General features: G+C 47.1%; 1 protein-coding gene across 1 annotated transcript in view; it reads left to right on the forward strand.

The window, feature by feature from the left end:
* Positions 1-19910, forward strand: part of LOC125947225 (cytochrome P450 2C20-like) — an 89637-nt gene that overhangs the window by 31425 nt on the left and 38302 nt on the right. The window contains exon 7 of the mRNA XM_049671632.1: positions 3982-4100. Coding sequence (XP_049527589.1) covers positions 3982-4100 — 119 coding nt within the window. The remainder of the gene's footprint in view (positions 1-3981; positions 4101-19910) is intronic.

The following is a 19910-nucleotide window of genomic DNA, read 5'->3' on the forward strand; positions in this document are numbered from 1 at the left end:
TCGTTTTCGTTTTTCGTTACGTTCCGGCACTCTGGCAGCAACAACGAGGCAATGCGCAGAGGTGTTGAAATGAATGAAATTATGGGGTTTTACGTGCCAAAACCACAATCTGATTATGAGGCACGCCGTAGTGGGGGACTCCGGAAATTTGGACCACCTGGGGTTCTTTAACGTGCACCTAAATCTAAGTACACGGGTGTTTTCGCATTTCGCCCCCATCGAAATGCGGCCGCCGTGGCCGGGATTCGATCCCGCGACCTCGTGCTCAGCAGCCCAACACCATAGCCACTGAGCAACCACGGCGGGTGCGCAGAGGTGTTGCCGATGCCATCCGCGCTTCTCCCTTTCCCCGCATTACGGTGAACGCTCGCGGTGTCCGTGACTGCAGCAGGTGCCTCTGGCGGCGGCCCTGCCGAACTACCGCCAGCTGCACGCTACTGCGCATGCGCCGTGACGTCATCCCAGCGTGTCGTCTGCTGTGTGCCGCCCATACATTGCGCATAGCTTTCGCTTCCCCTACGTGTGCTCGGACTGCAACTGCTTCGCGAAGCGTTCCCCGATACGACAGACCGCGATGAAATGCTTATACACTTCGTATAACTTAGCATCAGTTGGCATTACTTCCTATAACTTAGCATCACTTCGTATAGCCAGGACCAGCGATGAAGCGATCAGCTCCGCTGTGTCTTTAACCTTGCGCCACTAGTGCAAGGTACCCCGATTTTTTGCATTTCGCCCTATCGAAATGCGGCCGCAGCAGCCGGGATTTGATCCCGCGACCTCTTGATTAGCAGGGCGACACCAAATCCGCTAAGCCACCATGGCGGCTGCTTCATCGTGGAATTGGTTCTGTAGTGAAGGACAATTTTTTTTCTTGTGTAAATGTTCATAGTAAGCAGTGCACCACACAACTCACAATTCAGCATGACATCACATCGAGAGGGCATATTTACGTGTTCATTTTGCATTACCAGGCAGAAAAAGAGGAATTCAGAATTTTTTTTGAAGCACAGTTCTCAAAAATAAACACAGCAAAAAGTTTCCTCAGATGAATGTCCAGATGAACATCATAAAAATAAACGCGCACCTAAAACACAAGAAATGCAAAGTTTGAGATAGAGAAGCTTTTTATTAAAAAACAGGTTTTAGCCATCGTATATACAAACGCTGACATGCTACTCTACGTAGATAGGGTGAAGGGGATTAAAATATCCCAGAGGGGAGTGCAAAATAAGAAAGAATAAAATTAAATGCGGATTGCCCGATTAAAGCTATAATAAGATTGACAGTTGTGATGGTGGGTCAATTAAGGCTTTTCTGTATCATATAGGGATTATTTGAATAAGCTTTCCGAGAAGACTAATTTCTGATAGATATTGCAATAATAAATTCACCACCCGCCGCTGTTTTGAAGGGCCGAGCATTGGACCTAAGATTCTAGGTAACCTTAGCGGATCGTTGCAAATCATGTTCACTTGACACTCAAAAGAATGTCTCTCGTCACGGTACGCGGGACATTCAAGTAATATGTGCTCCACTGTTTTTAAGCTGCTACAGTTATCACAGTAGGGATCAGTGTTACGCCTTGCGATACAGATAATTGTACGTGAAGGCTACGTTCAGTCGAAGCTGATGGCACGATGCCTCTAAGTGGCAAAGTGGTCCTGGAATTCTTGATCTTACTCCGGAGTCCATCGATCGCAGAAAGCTACCTTGGTGAAGCGGCAGATTCCAAAGGCGATATTTTTCTTCATAAACATATTTTTGTCATTTTGAAAGCGTCGGCGTTTGTAACAAATGTTCTAAGTTTCGGTATTCAAGTGCATTTCGGGCATCGTCATCCGCTTTTTCATTTCCCGAACCACCGGCCCGGCCAGGTATCCACTGGAAGGTAAAGCAATGCCCTGCAACTTTGACCTTGTGGTGAACGAATGCAATGTCAAATGCACCAAGTTGGATGCTACTTCGCTTCTGCCTGTGCTTCTGTCCCCTCCCGCTGGGGACACCACTGGCTTACACGCCCCCTTTGCGTACCTTCAATTTCCTGCTTAATCTGCAGCTGACATGTTTTCTCTATTTCTCCTCGTTTATTATCGCCTTGCTGCTGATTCGGTGCTGTTATATTACACTGGATTCGTTGGCTGCCTATTGTGATGATGTTGATGATAGGATAACTTACACTTAAGGGGGCATCGCACCCAATTTTCGATCGTAATCTATATTGTGTGAGGTCATCCTTGTGCGTTCAAGAGCATGTGGCAAAATTTTTGCGCATTTGAGCCAACACGTGAGTTATAATTGAATTCTTTGTATTACACTCGAATGGCATAACAGTCAAGCAACACTGGCATGCTCGCGTGCCATGACGTCACAATCTGCATGCTTGTCCAGCGAGCATGTATATTCCGGCGAAGTATCCGTGTTTCAGCTGTGCGCGCATGCGAGAAACTTCTGCTTTGTTCAGCTTGCCATTGGGATTGTTCAACTTGCAGCGGCTGAAACAATGCCACCGCGGCACCTATGTAGCGCTGTGGGGTGCCATAGCGAACGGAGCAAGGAGTGCTCCGTATTGTTCTTCAGGTTCCCCAAGGAGCCCGTCAAGTGTAAGGCTTGGGGGATGAATGTGGGCAGGAAGGACTGGCGCTCATCTGACGCTTTTGTTTTGCTCTCGGAACACTTCACGCCAGACAGCTACAACGAAGATTTGCGCCTGCTCGCCGAATTTGTGATACCTGTGAAAAATTTGAGGCTGCGGCCAGGCGCGATGGCAACCGTGTTCGCGCCCCGACATATCCGGCCGACAGTGCCCCGGCCGAATGTCAGCCTTTCCAGTTCAGGTAAAGGTTCAGCCAAAGCGTACATCGTGCAAAATCGTTGCGCCATGGAGACGCGTGCGCGGGCATTTTTTACATATGCCGCACGCAACCACGAAGGAGAAAAAACAAAACTGGGGGGAACGAGGATCTCAGAGGCATGCATGCATGAAATGCATGCTAACAATCAATCTACGCGTATAACAATTTGCATTGTGTGAAGTAGCGCCAAACTTCGTCTCCCTTGAACGGCCCCGCTAAGCAGCGCTGCATGCATGAAATATGAGAAGTAAAGCTGTAGTACTAAACAGTGAGGAAAGGCATCCGCAGCATATCGCTCGACACCAATGTCACCATCTATGTTGAACACATTTACTACGCTTAGTCCATAGCCTCCAAGACTTGCGCGCGTCAGCACAAATCTCGGAGGCTATTTTTCGTCAGTTGAGCTGGTGGCGATGGGGTCGAAGTCAATATGATCAGCGTATACGACGCGATCGCTGCTTCTGCTGCTCAAATATTCGTCGCTTGCTTCTTCACGCGAAGTTGGCGGTGTCGAAGACATGGTACACAATATCTGGAGCCACTAACGGCAGCTATGCTCCGACCACACGTAGTGCGGTGGCTGATTTTGCAGCAGGCGATGGCTCGGTTCCATGCAGCACATGAGGTCACACATGGCATGGCAATGGTCGGCGCCGGAGGGCGGGGCTTAGAGCCGGCGAGTTCTAGCTTATATTTTGTACAGAAATGTGCTTTTACTGCCCAGTTTTTGCACGTAAATAGCCATAATAGACCCTCTACTACAATTTCTCGGGGAAAACCACAAATTGCTGGGTGACCTGTGGCATGCCCCCTTTAACATATTGCACATTTTTCTTCCACATCCCCGCCTTCCTATTGTTTCCCCGCAATATACCCTACTTTACAGAATCTTCCCTCTTCTGTCCTACCCTAGCTTGCTCTATCCCTTTCTTTTATTTTTGGATTCATGGTATCATCTTTTTACCTTCATTTCATTGTAGGTTCCTTTCTTAGTTCCTGCTTGAAATTTGTCATGTCGAGTGGAATACGTTCTTTTCTTTACACTACCTAATACTATATGCGTATTTACCCCCCAACATAACCTATCGTTCTTGTCCTTATACGCGCGCTTGCTGCTGTGTAGTGGACACACTGGTGGGCATGGTGACCAGCTTCCTCCTGGCCGGCACCGCGAGCACCGCTGGCAGCATCCACTGGCACATGCTCAAGCACGCTCTGGATCCGGACACACTACAAGCCAGGGTGCGTATTGCTGCATTCGTGAGCTCTGCTGAAACATTACAGGTAGTGTTCTGTGCTATGCGTCGCAGTTGATCGCGGAACTTCCTCAGCGAGAGCTTTTTTTTATTATTTGTGTGTGTAGGATCGGTTGCCGGCTGCTTCTGCTCGAGTACTTATCAAAAATAGGGCGACTCAAGAAAACAAGACTGAATATTAAAATAAAATCTAAATTTAAAAAGTCGGCACGTCCTGACACATAGCTCACAGGAAGATCCAATTAGTGCATTTTACATCATAACACACGCAATTTCTACAGGTAGTAATGAGCAAACGCCAAAAATATCGCAGCTTCACCCGACAGGCGGTACGTTGTAGTGACAGCAAAGCGTTACACAATTACATCGAGTAAGGTGTGTAGTTTTTTCAAATTGCCGTTAACATTCACTCGCTTATAAAACTGACAGCCATGGTGTCAGTCGCGCAAGAGCAAACATGAACAGATCGCACTCGGTGACCACGAGCACTCGCTGTCACAACTCTGGCGTAATCAAGAGCGCCGACAAAAAGGAGCAAAGGCGTCGTGATCCCGCTCACTTCACCGCGTTTCGGAAACTTGAGATTACGCGACCTCAAACTACGCACGTGGGAGCACAGCGCGCCTCAAGACACCAGTCATCTCGGCTCGTCCTTATGATTTGCCCCCACCACAGATTACTTCCCTCTAAGATACGGTGCATGACCCGGGTATGCGCTTATCCGCGCAGACAGCCAGGCGCGGAAAGCCAAGAGGGCGTGCATCAAACCAGGTGCCACCATCCTTCTCGGCTCATCCTCACCGCTTTCCCTCGCACGAACTGCATGCAGTGCACGGGGCGCGATAGGTTCTTATTGCACTTAATCTTTATATGGCACATGACGGCGACGGTGACGGCGGAAATTCATCTGGAGTGCCGATCTAATTGCTATCGCAATAAAGGGAGGAAAAAAATTACCAGCCCTTCCACTCCATGACGATGGATAATAAGCTAAACTTGTGCCTTTGTATACCTAACTATCCCCTTTGCCAGCAACTTTATGTTTACTGGAATGTGCCCTTTTTCTTCATCCTGCCTTAAGATCTCTTTATTCATTCATACCTGTGTCGCTGTTCGTCGGTGCGGATCACAGTGATGAGGAACAAGTTGTTGTCGAACCACAAATGCTGGCGTTCGATCACTCGAGTTTACTTGGCGGCGTGGTTAGCAGCATCCGGCCGCCATTGCCACTTGCGATTCTTCAAAATTGAATTGCTACAAAAAAAATCTGTCCGTCACGTAAGACAATGAATAGCTCATACCCCCTTAAGCAATGGCCCATACCCCCGTAAACGCGGGCTCCCTATTATGACGACAGAAGAGAAGTGAAATTCTACGCTGCAATGATAAGCGGCAACAGAGCCAGCTGTGGAAGAAGCCATTGCTGATGATGATAGTTTTTTTCGTACAGGGACGCCACCGAAATCTGTACCTTATAACAAGCTTCGCTTGAAAATAAACTTTTAGCACAGTCACTCATACAGGAGTTGCCGCGTAACTTCTCTGCAGCAAAAGGAAATGGATTTTCAGTGAAAACATTACAGAGTCAACACCAGGAAATGTAATGTAAGACTGAATTGATAATTAAGGGATGCATGCTGTACAAAGCTTCACTTCTTGTGTAAACAAATTACTTTCACAAGAGAGGAAAGGATGCAAACGGTGGGCAGGATTGGAGGCGCTACTGCGAGAATACAGTTCTATGCTCTGATGAAGAATCGTATCCCGTTTTTAGCAGGCATTCCAGACTGCTCAATCGGTGGTTAAACCCTAAATACTCGTACAGTTCGTTTCGTAATTATATGTGTTTAACAATAATGTCTACCGTGCCATTTGGGGACCCTCTATCGCCGTCTTCGACCGACGGTTCCGTGCATAAGTTTACTTGCAATGGACAGACAGAAGTCCATGTTGCGACAGCCATTGTGCAGCGGAGTGTCTAGAGCACGTCTTATATGAGTTTTCAACTCACAGAGACAAACGACAGTATAAAATGAACAAGAAAGTGCTCCACCAAGGCCCCTTGATTTTGTCCCAGATGTTGGGTTCCTGGCCTTGCCCATCGAAACAGCGCAAAGCCCTGAAGTTCTTGTTCTTATATAGCGACTCAATGGACTTGCTCTCTAAACCCTGACCCACCTATTTCGTCTCATCAATAATGTTTTTCTTAGGTCGTAACCATCAAGTTTGGAAGATTACCTACATTCATCACCAGGAACATTTACCTCCGTACTCTAGAACGTTACCCCACTAAGAACACCATATTCACACAGGCATGCAGACGGCAGCGCCACCCCTCGACAGAGAGGGGTCGCGTTTCCCGTTTGAAACAGGGCGGTGAACAATAGTCACCTACCCATCTGGATTTAATTATTTATGTTATAAGTACTTCTCAATCTAGCATTTTTTATACATCTCTTCAACGGATCCGGTCGTATCAATCACTTGCCTGCTTTTTTCCACCAATACTCTAAATGTTTTTGCTTATCTCGACTGCCGACCAGTTGTTGCTTCCATTCACTGAAACTTGCCGTGGTTACTTAGTGGCTATGGTGTTGGGCTGCTAAGCACGAGGTCGCGGGATCGAATCCCGGCCACGGCCGCATTTCGGTGGGGGCAAAATGCACAAACACCCGTGTACTTACATTTAGATGCACGTTAAAAAACCCCAGTGGTCCAAATTATTTCGGAGTCCCCCACTACGGCGTGCCTCATAATCAGATCGTGGCTTTGGCACGTAAACCCCCTTAATTATTTTCCATTCACTTTAAATCCAAGCGCTTCTGGAACGTGTACGTTACTTACGTGTCTCACTGGGGGAATCCCTATCATTCCATTAGGATGGGCTGAGTGGTCTCCCGATTTTTGCTGCTGCTTACAGATGCCTCATGTAGTTCCGCAAATTAGTTCCGGTATGTTTTTGTCCTTCGGCTACAAGCTCGAGCCTCAAGTAGCAAGGCACTGCGCTTTGTGTTATCGTACCTTGCTTCCGCTCTAATTTCCTTCTTCTCATTCTTGTAAATATCCACGGTCTTTTTTGTTTCCATTCTTTGCATCCAATTCACTGTCTCTATTTCTCTCACTTTCTTTCTGATGGCTCCTGGTTGTCTATTTACAGTTTGAATTATCCTGTACTTGGTTGCCAACTTTCTTGACCTCTTTCTCAATTTTGTGTCCACGCTTTCCAGGTAAAGGTAGTTGTGCACTTTAGTCGCCCATTTATTTTCATCCATGTTCCTGAGACTTTCCTCAAAACTAATTTTGGTCTGTGCTTCTCCAACTTCAAAAGAGGCTCAACCCCTGTCACCCTGCACTGCATCGTTTGTGGTTTTGCCGTCGGCTCCCAAAGCCAACGCCTACTGATCTTTGGTTAACTTCCAACCCCGACAAGATATCCGATTTTAAGCATAGAATGGCATTTGCGATCGTTAGCGCTGGTACCATTACTCCTTTGCAGATTCAACCCGCCTCATCTTACACTTATTGTGGCCCCACAGTGCTCTGTGTTTCATCATTGCTGCATTCAGCTTCCCCTTTATTTTCAGATTATCTTGATGGGTGCTTGAGTAAGTCCTTGCTTCGTTTATGTACACGTTGAGGGGCTTATATTGTTTGACTATGGGTATGACTTGCTGATAAATTGACACCACGTAATTACTCGTCTATTTATTAAAGACCATAATTCCCGATTTCTATGTGCTAAATTTGAAGGCCTAGATTAGTCGTTGCGTAACCACAGATGTTCGCAAGTGCCTGCAAATCTCTTGTATTGTGCGCTAGTAGCGCTACGTGGTCCGCATGCATCACTTCAGGGACCTTCTGTTGCACCATTTGTCCATTACACGTGTAGGATAAATCAAACTCTAATTTGCTATTTTCCAATCGTCTTTCTAATGCCCTAACCATAAAGCGTGAACAACTTGTTCCACAAGATCATGAAGCGCAGCGCCACCCCTCGACAGAAGTGGTCAGTGCGCTTCGTGACCGTCCACGGCCGTTCTTGAGAAGTGTAGCGTCTTCGTCAGTCGAGGGGTGGGTGTAGAATTTGGTCGAGTGTAGAAACAGCTTCCAATCGAGGATCATTTGAGAATAGGCGGGTTAGTAACCGATATGATCACGAGACTTGCACGGTTTTTATTGCGATACCGATTATAGTAGACACTCCAAAATAATTTTGGCTGTCAGTCGTCGCCGTGAGACTCCGCATATATTTAGATATATGTATGCCAGATCCAATGCCATGCTATATGACATACCGTGTACGAGGGGTATATTGCTCCACTATTCTATCATTAAACTTGCTCATACCACGTGTTGCATTCTTGAAGAAATTATTCCTCACAATTTTGGGAATAGCAACCCAAGAAAAACGTCGTGAAACGTGCCACTCACACCGCATGCCTTTTATCCCAAATCTTCTCAGAGTATTAAACAATAAAAGTGCGAAACAATATCAAAGCTCAAATCTGAAAGTGATGTAACTTTTCTGGCGTGGCTCTTTACAGGCGGTGTAGTGGCACCCTTGCGATGTTATTACAGCCCCTACACGGTGACGTAAAGCATTTGTAGGGGCCAGAAATTTTGGAGCACCCGCGTATATCACGTCCGCTTAAAAAGTCTGAGAAGCTCAGGCGCAACGCTAAGCATTGATATCGCAATCTGTCCTTTGCCCCTTTTTAGGCTCCACTATCTCCAGGATCAGGCCCACGAAATAAGGTTGAAACATACCCAAAACAGAAAGGGGGTGGTATGCCGCTAAGAAAAATTGTCTCTAATAAATAAACATACACGAAGTTGTCCGATGGCAGGATTCAAACAGAGGACCCCTAACATAACACCTCGAACCTCTAACCATTAGGCAACGGGTGCGTGCCTTAGTAAACGGAATAGAACATCCCTAAGTATTTCCCGCGTACAAGTCAGCGCACTGAGACGCTTGGCGCGTTCTATGAACACTCCACACGATAGGAACGTTCCCCCTTTGGTGATGATGAAAAGAAATAATTTGATCTGTAATTATCTACCTAAAACACATAAAATATTAATTTATTTAGTTTTAATACGTTTTCTGAAAAACATTTCTCGCACAAACTGTACGGCTTGCCTTTGCGCCAGAATCTGAACGCCAGGTGGCGAAAAATGTCTAGGCGTGTTCATGTTCCAGTCGAAATGACTGGTGCACAAAAGCAGTTGTATTCTAAAACCTCAGGTTACACAACTTTGCTTGCTGGAATAATTTGTAACACAACCTTCGCAGACTATGTGTACCATGCCGACTCTTTCGGCTTGTGCCATCGTTTTCTGACACGTAGTAGCCTAGGTACGGCGGCTAGAATAGCACCTGCTGGTGCTGTGGTTTCCACGGCCACGGCCGCTGCCACGGTGAAGCACCACGGCCCTCACATCGTGCAAACATATCACCGCGTGTTGTCAGAATGCCTGCCGAGAAACGCCAGCGAAGCGCTAATCGCAGTGAAGCAAGGCGCGCCCGCATACACGCGAACACTACTCCGTTAGTTCAGATGTAGAAACAATGTTCTGCTGCGTGTGCGGCGCACGCTGCAGCTCAACGCCGCAGGCGCCCAGATGTGGCGCCGTGGAAACACGAGGCCTAAGCTTCCTAGATAAAACTTTGATGGAGGGCTAAGGAGGGCGAGGCAAAGTGGCAACGTCGACTAAACCCTGCATTTCAAAAACGCGAAGCGGATTCACACATCCTGCCCTCCGTGAGCATGCTGCAGTTCGGGAACGCGAGGTTAACACAAGGTGACAGGATCGACAAGATCCAATCGTTCTAACGGATGCAGCCCACGGTCATCGAGTTTTCTCTGTTCATGTGTGTACACGTGCCACACCACGTGTGTTTACTTAGTCAGCCGTAAGGGATGTCAGCAAGATATCTGCACGAAACCCTTATCAACTTCTGCTATAGGTGCGGAATGAAAAATCAACCAGAAGACCATGACTGCCAGCCGCCCAGATGTAAAATCTGTCAACAACCCAATGTGACAGCGGGAAAGAAGTGGCGACATAAACTCAAACCACATCCACCACCGCACAACATCACTCTACAATGGGAAAACAAGATCCAAGAGCAGCAACGCAGATGAAACTCAAATTCAGACTCCGACTCCCTGTAACTATCCGAATTAAGCAGTGCCTCACTACCCACTGCACGAAGATCCAGAAGTGACTCCGAATCAAGAATCGGACAAGCAAACGCCAGGCCCCAGTCATAATCATGGTCTGGATCGCGTGCCCCCAACCCACAAAAGCGAGTAACGTATACAGAGGCTGCGGGAGGAAACACATGAGCACCAGAACCCACGGAAACCGAACGAGATCCGCAAGCACAACTACAAAATCAGAAATCCCTCATTTACAAGGTCATACAAAGTTGCAAAGAACAAGACACCGCCAATCAAGCCTCAAAACCTCTCGAAATCCTAAGCATCCCACCGGAAGAACGGAACGGAAGAACGAATCAACGAAATAGTAACAATGAAGGTACGAAAGCAGATACACGAGGCAATGACCAATTTTGCAAAGGAGATAACACAACAGCTCCAACAGCACATTACAGCTCAGCTGACTCCTATCCATGCTGCCCTCCAAGAACTCGGCCACTTCATGTCCTTTGCCAAGCATAACCACGTAACGAAAGCCACAGTAGAAAAGCTACTCACCAACACCGACATGAATCGCAAGAGCACACGTAAAGACCTCCGCAACGCGGCCAGACCAGAATCCGTGACCCGAGGCGAACCATATCAAACAAGATGGCGAGTAATGCCTAGAGGAGGTTCCTACAGCTCCCAATGAAGCTTGGCAATGGAACTGTCACTCTATCCAAAACAAAAGAACAGACCTCCAGGAAATGGCCAAAGAGGAACAACCATACATCATCGCTATCCAAGAAACTTATCACACCAATCCCCGTATACAGGGATATGACACACGCACCGGATCCCACAGCACAGCCATTCTGACGAAGAAAAGACTCACCCCGCAAGAACACGCAATCCTGGGAGCAACAGTAAAAAACACCTAGTGGAAGTGCAAGCAACCTGAGAAGAAGACGCGCCAAAGTCTCTACTTCCTATGTTTATATAGTCCACCCAGGGATCTGCTATCTGACTTTGCAAACTTCCTCACGTCAGCCAGAAGTCTCACGAAATGCCATAAACTCGTATTAACGGGAAATTTTAATGCCCCCCCCCCCCCCCCACACAGCATGGGGTTACCAGCACACGACCACGAAAGGAGCGCGAGTGCACGACACACGCAACAGAATCACCTAACCCTCTGGAATGATCCAAACTAACGACTCGAATATGCACAGTATCCAGGGACATAAATCCCGACCTCACCCTTACAACAGGAAACTCCAAGGCCGAAAGCGCACGACTGGAAGAAACATTCGGTAGCGACCACCACGCCCTGCAGCTTGATATCCTGCACTATAAGAAGCCGAGCAGAACCGGAACGGCAAGGCTGACAGACTGGAAGGCTTTTCGAGAATATGGCATACACAAAAACATCGGAAATATTGAAGTGTGGCTCACCGAAGTGGTCAAGACGGCGGAGAAGCACACTAAAGGTATCCAACTCACGATGAACACACCGGTAGTAGACTCTCACCTCCTACATCTTTGGCATGCCAGAAAAGAAGTTCTGAGACGGTATAAAATAGTGAAACATAGCCGTAAACTAAAGAAACGGATCGCGCACATAACAAAGCAAGCAGAAGAATACGGAGACCAGCTCCGCAGGAGAAACTGGCATAAACTGCGCGAGCAACTTCGAGGCACACTCAGCACAAAGAAGACCTGGCATATACTGCGAGCGCTTCTAGCTACTACCAAAACAAAAATCCAACAAAGACATGACCTCAAGAAAATCATCACTCCCATGCACGGAACTGACAAACAAGTTTTGGAAGTAAGTCAAGCGTAAATTTGTTGGAGACAACCCCTCAAGGCCACTGATCCCCGAGTGTACAAAGGCGAACCAAACCCCACCCTCTACAGCCCTTTCACGCTTCCTGAACTCCACGCCGCCCTTGTCAAATTGACCAGTAATGCATAGCCAGGCAAGGTGACCAACAGGATCCTACGAAACCTGAATAATAAAGGCCATAAATGTACTCCTCGACTGCATAAATAACTGCTGGGGGAAATGAGAGCTCCCGACAGTATGAAGGGACGCAGATGTCACTATGATACAAAAACCAAACAAGCCACTACAAATCAGCAGCCTACGGCCCGTCCCCCTTACTTCCTGCGCGAGAAAGCTATTAGAACACATGGTCCACGATCGCCTGGCCCCATCCTTCGAAGACTCCCTACTCATGCCTGACGCCTATATTTGACTTCCGACAGCTCCTCTCAGCACAAGGTATGCTCCTACAGCTCAAGGGAGACCTCTTCGACTACCTAGAATGCCACAAGAAGTTATCTATTTTAGCAATAGGTGTCAAAGGAGCCTTCGATAACGTGAAGCATGAAGCATCTGTCCAGAATCTCCAAGACGCAAACTGCGGAATCCGGTCCTACCAATACATACAAGCAAATAACGTAGCAAAAAAACGCACGGCTACGGTGGGTATTTGCAACCTCCGAAGCGACAAAAGTGAAATGCCTCACAAGGGCACTCCACGAGGGTCAGTCATTTCACCTTTGTTGTTCAATCTCGCCATGATTAGGCTCCCGCAACACCGCGATGAAATTGAAGGCTTAAAACATGCAATGTGCGCCGAGGATGTAATGTGATGGACAAAGCATCCGCAATCAGCTAACAGCAAACTTCACTCCAAGAAGTAATTGACAATATCGAAGAGTACCTCACAAAATGCGATCTACACTGCGCCCCTGAAAAATCGAAGCAACTTATACTCAAGGCAAGCACCCGGGGAAGACCACCAGCCCACGTCGCCCCAGATCCCAAAGTCGCACGCAATTGAGTCGACACCCACAAGTTGGCTCCCTCGGCGTCCTTGGCCGCACAATACATCAAGATGGATCGTGCGCACTTAGACTGCCGAAGCTTCAGAAGACCCTAACACAAGTCACTCATCTCATTAGGCGCATACCCACCCAAAGAAGAGGACTTAAAGCGTAAGAAACCAACCAAATAACCAAAGTCCTCCTCATAGTCCGGATCACGTATGACATCCTGCATCTACTCCTCATGAAAACTGAAATTGAAAAACTCAATATCATCATCAGAAAAGCAGTAAAGAGCACACTAGGAATTCCCAGTATGCCCTCAAGCCCGACATTTCTCAAACTTGGCCTGCATAACACCTGGGAAAAAATCAGTGAAGCGCACAGGGCCAGCGAGCTGGAATGCCTTAAAGGGAAGCTCAAGATGTTTTAGAATTAGAAGATTCATGGAGGTTTGGAAGGCTGACACAGTATAATTCAACTCCAGCAGTTATTCTCTCGATTATGCGCGTAGCAGCGACGCAATCGCGGTTTAAATTTTCGTTGAAGCTCTGCCCTCTTCGCGCGCCGAGCGTAGCTGGCGAAAGACTGGGCGCGAGGATAACGTCAATACAGGGGTCACGTGAGCGGTCTCTTCGAATCGCCCTCCTCGCCGATACCAAATATGATATCACAATCTTTTCCATTAAAGCGCGTTAAACGACCCGCGGCGTCTCCAGCAGACGCTGTGGCTTGTTTTTGCTAAATTAAAGCAAATAGTGGTGACTTCTGGCGTGTTAAACTATAATTTTCGTATTCAGAGGGCGAAAAACTATGTTAATTAGTTGAAAGTTCACTTTTTTTAGTGATTCAGCTACCCTTTAAGCTGACTCAAACAGCCGGGGCTGTATTTCGCAAACTAACATATAGCCAAAACTTCACAGCAGACTCAGACGCGAAAGCCCGATTATCGCCACTTTTCCGAGACCTTGTCTCAGTCGTTCCATGCACACAACAGACCACAAAAACAGAAGACAAGAAAGAATTCGAACACTAAGCAGGAAACACTCAAATAACCACAACACAATATGTACAGATGCGGCAAAGTACCCAGGTAGAGCATCATACGCAATTAGCATGACCAACAATCAAGGGAATGAGCTAGTCATTTTCCACCATACCGGCAAGAAATCCAGAAATGGCTACGGAAGCGGCCATGGTCCTCGGCATCACCACATGCAAGGACACAGCCATCATCTTCAGCGACTCACAAACCGCGTGTAGAAACCTACAAAAAGGCCGTATCTCTGTCGCAGCAGTGAACATGCTAGAAGAAATAACAAGACAAAAAATTGCGCAGTTTGCACTAAGTTGTGTAAGGCTGGAGAAACAACGGATCTGGTGATCACCTAGCTTCTACCAGGGTAGCTGTGCTCAGCTACGTTTTGCTACGTTCGGCTAAGTTTTGTTAGGCTCCGGATGATAGTACGGATGAGCACGCAATCGCCGCATTCGTTCTCGACTGGCGGCACAACGAGCTTCCTGCTGAGCGCTTTCTTCTTCGGGAGTCCTGTACTTCTTCGGCCATCCAATGTTACATTTACTCAGTGCGGAGTCTACGAGAGTTGTGTGTGTCGTCGTCGCGGCGACATGATCTTTATAGTCAGTGTGACGTCATGGCCAAGCTTCAAAAAATGTTGTGATGACTAAGCAAAGCAATAATTGCGGCGTGAAGCAATGACTTTGGCTGGGCGAAGCTGGGTAAGTGGTTGCTAGGCGTCCGCATTGACGGAGCGGGTCTGCTGGAACGCGCTGTCGGCATTGCAACGCGATGGAACGCGGCGTCGGCTTTGGAACACTGTGTCGGTGTTGCAAGCTGCGCTATGCAACGCGCAGTGACATCATCGCTGGTGCGGTAGCGGAGGAGAAGCGAGGCGCAGCTGCGTCAGGTGCTTGCTAGGCAACGCACGTGACGACATCGTTCAGCGAGGTTTTTGTAGAGAGAGCTACATTGGCCGTATTCTCGCCGTCTCGCTGTGGTCGGTGGCCGCACCACGAGCTGAGCCGTTGCCTAGCAACCGCCACGGCGTTTGCCGCCGTTTGCGCGTTGCTGGCGTTGCCGGCGTTGCATCGCCACAGGAACCGGCATTGCATCGTGTATATACACGATGCCAACTGATGATTGACATCAGTTTCATGCAAGATACTCGAACACATAATCGTATCAGGCGTTGCGCAGCATCTAGACAGTAATAATTTCTTTTTTACTAACCAGCATGCGTTCAGGAAAGGCTTCTCGTGTGACACTCAGCTGCTAGAATTTACTAACGAACTGCTACACAATATGGACGAGAACTTTCAAACAGACTGCATATTCTTAGACTTCTCCAAAGCATTTGACCGTGTCGCGCATTCACGTTTAATAGCTAAAATCACTTCCCTCAACTTAGACTCATCAACAACCTCGTGGATAAGGAATTTCCTGTCATCTCGCAAACAATTCACAGTTGTTAACGATCACTCATCTCCATTTAGCGATGTACTATCTGGTGTACCTCAAGGTAGCGTCCTGGGCCCGTTGCTGTTCCTCATTTACATTAATGACTTGCCATCTAACATTACATCAACCATTCGTTTGTTCGCAGATGACTGCATCATTTATCGCAAAATTCTTTCATCTTCAGATCACCTAGCACTTCAAAGTGACCTCGATCACATTACCGCTTGGTGCACATCATGGCAAATGTCACTTAATACCGAAAAATGCAAGCTCATTACATTCAGCCGGAAAAAATCAGTCTCTTCTTCCAATTACTTACTGAATAATACTGTAGTGTCCCGCACGCTTTCATATAAATACCTAGGCGTTCATTTCACGAGTAACCTCTGCTGGTCCACCCACATACAGAAAGTAACAGCCAAAGCATCGCGCACATTAGGATATCTAAAACGTAATCTCCATGGAACTCCTGCCACTACCCGAAAGCTCGCCTATCAAACATCACCCATTTGGTCACCTCATCAGGCTTATTTAATTAATTCCCTCGAATTGGTTCAAAATCGCGCTGCACGTTTCATTTCCAGGAACTACAACCGTCACTCAAGCGTAACAAGCATTAAATCATCGCTCTCCCTTTCTACATTGCAATCAAGGAGAATAATCGCCCTAATCTGTCTATTCCACAAGATAGTCTATAGCGTCAATCATTCAACGCTGCCTCTTGCACAACCTTACCGCACCTCACGTCGTTTAAAGAACCCTCTAAGCTTCCAACGCATTTCTGGTAGAACCGTTGCATTTAATTCATCGGCTTTGCCGCAGGCTATCATTCACTGGAATGGTCTTCCTGAGCACATCGTGAAGATCCGTGATCCAACTAGATTTAGGGCCGAAGTAACGGCAATTTTTTCTAAATAATAATGCGTTATTAACTATTTTATAATGTTGTGTTTACTTTCCAGTGATGGGTACTGACAGTCAATAAACATTGTTTTGCATGCTCATGTTACTTTTGCTCCTGACATTACCCCTGTCTATGTAATCTCCCCCCCCCCCCTCACATAATGCTCCGATGCTGGAGCCTGTGAGGCAACGTGAATAAATAAATAAATATACATAGGTTACACGGACGTCATCGCGGACGCCATCTTTGGGTACCAGCAGGTCGAGAAGGGGCGTAAGCAAGGAACATGACAGCATGACAGCAACAAAAAGCGCGTCTTGAGTCGAACGTCAGAGCGATAACAATGATAAACCGGTGAAACAGCAACAAAAAGCGCGTCTTGCGTCGAACGTCAGAGCGATAACAATGATAAACCGGTGAAAAACAATCGCCGTGAAAAAGCAAAACAGTTTGCGCATGATAATACGTTGCACTGACGTCATCGTAGTCGCCATCTTTGGGTACCAGCGCGGTGAGATATGGCTGCGTGACGTCACATGAACACTATCTATAGAAGGGGCGGCTGGGTGGGATTCGTCGGCAGATATGGAAAGTGAGTCGGAGAGACTGAAAGAAGCCAGGCTTCGGCGTCGGAACGAATCCAAGAGGAGGAAGCGAGCCTAGCAGACGGAGGAAGAACGAGCCGCACGCCTCGAGAAGCGTCCAGGCGAGTGCACTCAGATGAGGATGGTTCGTCGTCTAGTTCGGCATCTTGTGCCAGGACCGCGATCAACGACGAAGCTAAACAATAACAGTAACCGTACCTCTCGCTACGCACACCCAGGCATACCTGAGTTAAGCCACAGCCAATTTATTTTTTTTTTGTTAACGCGTTACGGACTGACGGTCGGCTTAACCCAAAGACGGTTCCACATCAAGGAAAATTGGAACAAATTAGTTGACATTTATTATTGGCTAAGGAGAGTACATTAGCAGAAAAAGAAACAACAAACGTTTGTCGGTTACAAGTTAATTACTGTACTAATTAAATAATTAGCAAATGGTTGTTACACTTTCCACTGCTGAAACTTCACTGCAGCACAATAAAAACGCAGCTATGCGCTTTTATTTGGTTTCCCGCGCTTCAGTCAGCATTTCCAGGCATTAAACTCAGCGTCGCATATATGATACGTTAGGCATTACAGAGTTTTGCAAAACTACCGAGTGCAAAGAAGACAATATCTGCTACCACCCAAAATTAAGCAAGGAAAAAGTTACCGCCCTCCGCAGACTAGAAAAGGATACCTATGTCTATGGAATTGTCCTGCACCGGGTGAGCTCCACACAATTCTCATGCCTATGCCAATTCTGTTGTGTACCGGACACCCCCCAACGAATGCTGTTGGTGTGCCCACAGCACGGGAAAAACACTCAAGATGAAGCTTCAGAATCGCTAGAAGCTATTGAAGAAACATGGGAGGCGTGGTTAACTGTACCGAGCCTGGAAGATCAGCAAGCCCGGTAGACCGAGCACGGGCCGCGGCAATAGCCAATGGCTTTCTGAACTGATATAGCCGCCCAATTAGGGCGAATAAAGAATGCTTTCTCGCTGTTTCGGGCAACAAAAATTTATTTCTTCTCCTCGCACTGCCCTGTCTGCCCAATTTTCCATTTGCGGAAGTGTGAGGCCGCCTATGTGCGGCCATCTCATTCAAAGTATATATTACAGCTTGTCAAAAATGACCTCTGAGATCACCAACGCAGCTTCGAATGGCTCGTCGCGAGAAATTTTGCTACAACACATTCGGCACATTCAGTCGCAATTATCTCCGCAACTAACTCCTCTCCGGATAGTTATCACAGGATCCAAGCTGTCGGAAAAGGTAACCTAATTTCCTAATTTTATGTATCTTTTTCTGTACTTTCGCTTGTATTCTGTGTAAGTTGGCAAACACGCATTCGTATTTTCGTTGTCTTTTTCCTTCTTTCAAGAATCCTATACTCTCACTCACCCAAACTTACGTCCCTAGTGTTTGAAGTAACAAAGTAAAGCGAAAGGGAAAGCAATGGATCACTGGCAACCTAATTCGACTGATCCTCGACGCAAGAGAATGTATTCAGAACACTAAAAAAACGTTATTATCTCTAAACAAATTACGTAATCTCACGGCACTGTATAAAACTCAATTAGCGGACTGTTAAGACCGTTGTTTTCAAAGCTTAGCCACTGATTTCAAAAATAATAATAACACCAAGTTTTGGAAGTTCTTTAAGAGGTGCAGTACGGAGTGTTCTGGGCCTCCGGATTTAAAACATAATGGTAGGATAATTACTGATGACGTAGAAAAAGCTGCCGTATTTAATGATTTCTTCAAATCTGTATTCACTGCGAAGGCTATGATTTCGCTTCAACAAAAAACGCGCGTAATGCAAGGCAGATAAGTACAGTTCGTCGGGGTAGCGTGGCGTTGCAGTTCCCATTGTTCTTATCGGTACAACTGCGAATGTAAACAGTAGTGCGTGTATCGGCAACGGCAGAGCCTCTGACCGCCTACCACCGCGATCACAAGGCAATACTGTGCAAGTGTAGAGTCGTCCGTGAAAGTGTGATTGTATGCGTGTAATCAACGGCTACATGATCTAAAATAAAGGCTATGCAACTTAACGAAATGTGTCTTCATTCAACTTCAACGTTAAAAAAATAGAATCCTAAACAAGCAATCAAATCACATATGCATCGCATCGGGTCGCTCAGCATTTCTTGGATTCGTTGCGTGGTGGTTGGCTTTGTTCTTCGATTCAGTTTGCATGGGAGAAAGCTTCGCGTTCAACCATCGTTCTTTAAGAAAGAGGCTTTGATTTTTCAACGGTTGCGGGAGGCTCGACGTACTTGACACGTCCGGGCGTTCGCCGTGGCTTTCGCGGCTTGCAACAATTTCTTTCATCATACAGGCCAGTCGTAAACCGTGAACCCACACTACCAGTAGACGCCTTGCTAGCATCTATTGCGACTTCGAGATGTAAATATGCCCGTGATGTCATCGCTCGCGCTGACTATGTTCGATAGCTTGCACGCGTTCGCCTATCAGAGTCACAAGAGAGCTAGAAGTGCCGCTACAACCTGTCACCTTGAAGTGCGCTTCTCGCCGGGCGCCCTCGTGCTGCTTTGGTTGCCTTCCCGACGAGTAGGCCTTTGCCAGAAACTGCTGTCTCGTTACAAAGGCACATATCAAGTGGTTCGCCAAGTCACTGAGTCACGAAATCGTTCTGGCCTTCTGCCAGCCCCGCAACGTCCTCCACTTCGCCAACTAGTGACGTCGTCCACGTCGCTAGGCTCAAGCGCTACAATATTCCACTTGCCATAGATATGTAACGACACTGGCACGGTGCTTTTGCCGCCGGGGTTTGTGTTGCGATACAATAGACGCTAAAAAAAACCTGCCGAGCACG

Source organism: Dermacentor silvarum, chromosome 7, assembly GCF_013339745.2.
Source record: "Dermacentor silvarum isolate Dsil-2018 chromosome 7, BIME_Dsil_1.4, whole genome shotgun sequence".
NCBI classification, from domain to species: domain Eukaryota; kingdom Metazoa; phylum Arthropoda; class Arachnida; order Ixodida; family Ixodidae; genus Dermacentor; species Dermacentor silvarum.